The following is a 6,349-nucleotide window of genomic DNA, read 5'->3' on the forward strand; positions in this document are numbered from 1 at the left end:
CGAAAATTGTATACTTTTATTTAGTTTTTTACATATTAGAAATAACTTAAAATTCATAACACACTAAATTACAATAACATCCGTTGAAATTAAGCAAATAATAGTATAAGATTTTGAGTATAACTATCATGATATCACAAGTTCATAATAAAATTTAAAATATGAAATGAAAAATATATGTATTTTTTAGTTTTTTACGAGTTTCGTATCGTGTTCGGGTTAGGCGGGTCCAACCCGAAATTGACCCGTATTTTTCGTGTCAATTTCAAGTCGACCAAATTCTGACCTGAACTTCTTTTTTCTCAACCCTAACCTGTAAAATTCATGTCGTTTTCGAATCGTATCGTCGTATCGTGACTCATATTACCGGCCCTACTTATTAGATTAACAACTCACAATCCACAATGAACAACAACATCAACGACAAGAACCAACAAAAAAAAAAAAAGGAAAAAGCGGGCGGGTCACAATAAGTCATTGCTCATTTGATTGACTTTATTTTATGGGTAATTAACACAGATAATTCTCAACATATTCGGTAAGTAAGTGACAATTTAATTCCTACTTTTTTAATTTTGATAGAACAACCCTTAACATTTTTAAAGATGTGCAATTCACACCTTTCCATCCACATCTGTTAATCTTTTCACAGAACATTCCATGTGACTGTTCACATGGCCTTCTTAATAAGGATATAATTGTAAAAAAGGACTATTGATAACACCACCTTCCATGCCAAATCCAACACTTCGATCTTCCTTTTACCGAATCCACCACTTCCCAGGCCAAACCCAATCTTAGATCTTCCCATTACCAAACCTCCTACACACTCATTATTCCTTCTTCACTGCCAAAAGGTCGAAGCTTTGAATTTTTGGAGAGAGAGATGGGGCAAAAGAGCTTCTGAGCTTAGAAAAGGACAGGGAGGATTTTTCTTCCGGTGACGGCGCTTTTTCAGCCCCCAACGACAGACGATTTGGCGTCGCCTTACCTTGTGGCACCCAAATCTAGAAGACCTTCAACAATATCTGGATTACCATCCTCTATGGCTTCGTCGCCATCCTCGTCCTTCATGATACAATTGGCGTCGGAAACCTCGCCGGCACCGAAAACGACACCGCCAACCGTGTGATCATCGAGGAGACCAACTAAATCCTACCCAATATCCACTCTGACAGTGACCCCAATGATCCCGACAACTTCACTGGACCGAGATCAACGATCCCAACGATCCCGCAGTTTTTATATTTCGTAAACGGTTAGTCTCGGATCTTACTTAACCTTCAAAGCCTTTTGATAATTCAAATATTGATCATTACGATTGATTACTATGGACTCCATGAGATTGAGATTGTATATAACATAGCTTATTTCGACAATGAATTTACTGATTATTGGGCATTGAACAGGGGTGGTTTCCGTTTCAAAATTGTTAGTGGCCTTTAGAAAATCTAACCTTTTTTTTGTTTTTTTTAATTATTATTTTCAGTTTTGATTTCTTTAACCCTTCCGATTACAAACATAGGCAAAATTATATTTTCAGTGTTATTTTAAATCAGAAGAAGAGGATCACGTGGAATATTCTGTAAAAAATTAACAGATGTAGCTAGAAATGTGTGAATTGCTCCTTTTTAAGAAGGCTAAAGAGTGTTCTGCTAAAATTTTAAAAAATTAAAACTAAACTGTCACGCATCGAATAGGTTAAAATCTCATTCGTTTCACTAAAATCTCGTTCATTTCACCTCACCAATTTAAATTTTTAGTTTTAAGTTTTTATACTCTACAAATTATATGTGCCAATTACTCATGCTTTATTTTTCATCACCTCTTACACACAACACCACGACCATCAATTCCAGTAGTAGCACAGTTGAGGTCCCCAAACTCCTCCTCCAAAACACTCCCATCATCTCCGTTCCCGAATCTCGCCACCGTGCAATCCGCCGCGAACAGACTCGACGCCGCAAACTCCCTGTCTCCGCCGACAACCGGCATCGCCACTCCCATCTTCACCTTGCTCACGTAGTTCCTCCCATAAGTCCTTCCCAAGACGCCCTCAACATCACCACTCAGGGGATAAAACCTAAAGCTCAGATCCAAATGTGCCAAGCAATCCTCCTCCGTGACGCCGTAGTTATGGATCCGCGACTCCTTCTCCATGATCGGAACCACCCTCGCTCTAATCTTGAATATCCCTTCGACCTCTACCTCCACCAAGTTCGCCGTCCCGCTCCTCGAGACGATGATTTGATGCGGCGAGTTCTGCGACCGCCACGTGGTGTAGTCGCCGGCGGGGAGGGGTATGGAGTCGCCGTCGAGGGAGAGGGAGAGGCGGTCGACGTCGTCGTTCCAAATGGAGGTTTTTTGTGCGGCGAGGAAGAGCTTATGGCGGTGGAAGAGGATTCCGAGGGATTGGACCCAGGTGAAGTCGCGGGTGAGGTTGGGATTGCGTTTGCCGATGAAGTGGGCGTTGATGTGGAGGTTGGGGTCGGAGACCAGACAGAAGTCGGCGTCTTTCTTGCCGTGGAAGTAGAAGATGATCCCTGTTACACCATGGTCGAGAGATGGACCATCCTCTTGAGTGGCAGACATCGAGGACTGCTCGCAGAGGACCGAACGCTGGCGCCGAGGCAACGCCATTATCTACACCGAGAGATCGTGCGCGGGAAGGGGCGCCGGCCGCGACGCCTCGGCGCCCCGAGTCCATGACGCCGGTGCATCACCGTCGTACCCTCTACCAGCTGTCTTGTCAACTCGAGGAGGGAAGTGCTGATTCGACTGCTACTGCAAAAGTCAGAGGGTCAGGTGGCAGATAGGAAGGATCAGCCGCATTCCCTGGGATAGTCATCATGAAAATCCACCTACCTCACGATTACCGAGAACAGATGATGGCTTCCTCCTTGGGAACGGAGAATACACGTTCACATGTAAAGGCCTATAAATAGGGCCAATGAAACCCAGAAAGGGGTTAGACGCCACTTCATTGTAAAAGAGAGAATTTGTAACCAGTTGAAAGAATAGTGCATGCACAAGTGGATTAGGCAAGGAATTACTGCCGAACCACTATAAAATGGTGGCCTCCTTTACGTTATTTTTCAATATTCATATCTGATTGAACCATGAGTGTTTTTGGGAGAGATAACTACGAGTTGCCGAAAAACACCGTCAACAATTGGCGCTAGAAGGAGGGCCAAAAGCCCAGAAATTCAATCTAGTTTTTAACAAACTATGCCTCTCAGAAACGCACGCATGCTATCGGCCAACCCGATAAACCAGACGACTCAAAACCCCGCCGCCGCTGGGACCTTCGCGAATTCACTCCCACCAGCTGCCGAAGGCCCCCCAGACCGTATCGACTGGCTCCAAAGACAAGTCGAAACGCTGGCCGCAGCCGTAGAAAGGATGCCTACGGCCCTCGCCGGGCGGAGTCAGGGGCAGAACCCAATGCCCCCGCTCAAAGACGCGCCGATGAACCCGGTGAACACCGCTGTTGGGGGCCAAGAGATTGGCGACCAACGCGGTGACACCGAGAAAATCAGTGATAGTCGAGCCAATGATCCCCATCCGGCCAAGTCGAACAGGTCTGTCGGGAGCAGACAACAGGCGGCACGGAAGAGAGCGCGGGAGAAGGCTGCGGCACAAGCTGTGAACAACAGGGACGCGCCCCCTCGACTGCAACCGGACGCGACTAGGAGGAATACCGTCACCGTCGAGTCTTCATCTGTGCAAGGCGGAGACCTCAGGACGAGGCTCGACACCCGACGCGGGAAGGCCGTGCAGCTGCCAAGAGAGGAAGAGCTCGCTGCGGATAACAAGGCCTTAGCCGAAAAAATGGCTAGGCTGGAAAAGCAGATTGGTAGTCGACTGAACAACTTCAAGCAAGTCGTTGGGAAGGTGGCCGAGGCGGTCAATGTCGATGCCAAGATGTACACGTCTCACGACCATCCGTTCACGGAAAACATCATCCGAGTGCCGCTTCCCGACAGATACAAATCGCCCCCCATCCCGCTATACGACGAAAGGAATGACCCGGACGACCACTTGGAGGTATACACATGATACATGGTCCTGCATGGATGCCCCGAGGAGGTTATGTGCCGGGCATTCAGGAATCACCTCTCCGATTCCGCGAAGAGGTGGTTCAGGTTCCTGAAACCAAACTCCATCACCAGCTGGGATGATCTGAAGAACGCCTTTTTGACTCAGTTCATAGGTGTCAAGAAATACATCCCACCAAAACAAAACCTCTCGAGAGTATACCAGGGACCTAATGAGTCCCTGAAAGACTGGATAGCCCAGTTTGGAGAACGGGTCGCCGCCACTGAGGGGATCTCCGACGAAGTGGCCTTGATGGGGGTGCTGTCGAGCATGAAAAAGGATATCCCTTACAGCACAGACCTCGACCGGAGACCGCCCCACACCTACCAGGAATTCCTGACGAGTGCGCAGGGGTTCATCAACGCCGAGGAGGCAAAGAAGGCCTTGAAGAACAAGGCAACAACCCCTGCCAAGGAAGAGGTGGGGCAGGCGAGCAGTCAGAGCAACGGTAAGAAGCGCCGAGGTCCTCCTCAGGTGCAAGCCGAGCCAAGGCACAACCCGGCTCCGAGCCACAGGGGCGGCAACGCCTCGACGAGCTAGGGGGATGCCAAGCGGCCCAAGCCGCAACGGTACGACGCCAACACACCCCTGACTATGGGGATCGAGGACGTCTACCACGACATCAGCCATCTCCAGGTCTTGTGTCGAACTCCACCTCTAAAGTCTGACCTGGCACGGAGAAACCAGAACAAATACTGCCGTTTCCACGGCGAGAGTGGTCACACCACGGCCGAGTGCTATGACCTGAGGGATGAGATTGAGAGATTGATCCAAGAAGGGAGGCTCGGCGAATACCGAGCCGACCGCCGGAACAACAACAGGCGCAACAGCGACCGACGGGACGAGCAGAGGCACGATAACCCGCCCGAACCCGTTAGCGTTATAAGAACGATCTTCGGGGGACCGTACCTCGGCGGTACCTCTCGACGTGCACAGAAGGAATACGCCCGAGAAGCGAAGGAGAAGTTCAGCCAGAGGATCATGAACGTCTCCGGACACGAGGCTAAGGCCGCGCGATATGATGACGCCGAGATCACCTTCTCGGAAGTCGACGCGAGGGGAGTACATTTCCCCCAGAACGACGACCTGGTCGTCGAGGCCATGATCGGTAACCTTACGGTTTGCCGTATTCTGGTCGATAACGGTAGTTCCGTGGACATTTTGTACGTGGACTGTCTCGACAAGATGGGGATTCCTCGCTCAAGGCTGCAGAACAGCGCCCAACCCCTGTACGGTTTCACGGGGGACAGCGTCGTCCCGGAAGGGGCCATCGAACTGCCCATGACCATTGGAGACCGACCACACACCTCGACTGTTATGTCAAAGTTCCTGGTAGTGAAGGGAGGCGACCAATACAACGCGGTCATAGGACGCCCGACCTTGAGGGCCTTACGAGCGGTAACATCCATCTACCATCAGATGATGAAGTTCCCCACGCCAAATGGGACCGGCAAGGCCAGAGGCAACCAGTACGAGTCGAGACTCACGTACTCAGAAACCGTACGCCACTACGCTGAACCGACACGGGTACGGAGAGAGCTGCGAATGGTCGAGACCAGGGCAGAGGGACTCGAATTGGATCCAAGGTTCCCAGGTGGAGAGCCCGGAGCAGGACCAGTCGAGGAACTAATTGAGGTCCCTATCGATGAAAGGGACCCAACGCGAACACTGAAGATAGGCTCAGAGTTGGGGGCACAGGCCCGGGAAAAACTGGTCGAGTTTCTCAAGGGAAGCCTCGACGTGTTCGCTTGGACCCACGAGGACATGATAGGGATAAGTCCTGACGTCATGTGTCACCGACTGAACATCGACGACAAGTTTCCGCCTAAGAGACAGAAGCGTCGACCAATGAACGCCGAGAGGTTCGAAGCCTTGCGGGAAGAAGTTGATAAACTCATGAGAAACAACTTCATCCGAGAAGTCTTGTACCCCGAATGGGTATCAAATCCTGTCCTTGTAAGGAAGCCGAATGGGGAGTGGCGAACGTGCGTCGACTTCAGCGACTTGAACAAAGCGTGTCCTAAGGACAACTTCCCATTACCCCGAATTGACTAGCTGGTCGACGCCACGGCAGGGCACGAGCTACTGAGCTTCATGGACGCGTATTCTGGGTACAACCAGATACCAATGCTCGATCGCGACGAAGAGCACACAGCGTTTGTCACTGACAGAGGGCTCTACTGTTACAGGGTGATGCCCTTCGATCTCAAAAATGCTGGAGCAACCTACCAACGCCTCGTCAACAAGATGT

At 50.0% G+C, this 6,349-nt stretch overlaps 1 protein-coding gene across 1 annotated transcript; it reads right to left on the reverse strand.

Annotated features, from left to right (window-relative positions):
- Positions 1-987: 987 nt before the first annotated feature.
- Positions 988-2,640, reverse strand: LOC21388407. The gene is made up of 2 exons (XM_010102656.1): positions 1,837-2,640; positions 988-1,155 (listed from the first exon to the last, which is right to left on the reverse strand). Exons 1-2 carry the CDS (start codon positions 2,638-2,640, stop codon positions 988-990), a joined length of 972 nt encoding a protein of 323 aa, XP_010100958.1.
- Between the last annotated feature and the right edge of the window lie 3,709 nt (positions 2,641-6,349).

The sequence above is a fragment of the Morus notabilis genome, unplaced genomic scaffold (genome assembly GCF_000414095.1).
Source record: "Morus notabilis unplaced genomic scaffold, ASM41409v2 Scaffold141, whole genome shotgun sequence".
Taxonomy (NCBI): Eukaryota; Viridiplantae; Streptophyta; class Magnoliopsida; order Rosales; family Moraceae; genus Morus; species Morus notabilis.

Excerpts from the sequence above, each read along its gene's own strand:
- LOC21388407 (XM_010102656.1), bottom strand. The coding sequence starts at position 2,640 with ATGGCGTTGCCTCGGCGCCAGCGTTCGGTCCTCTGCGAGCAGTCCTCG. Across the intron at positions 1,156-1,836 it reads GAATTGATGGTCGTGGTGTT|GATTTAGTTGGTCTCCTCGA; the intron begins GTGTGTAAGAGG and ends GATATTGGGTAG.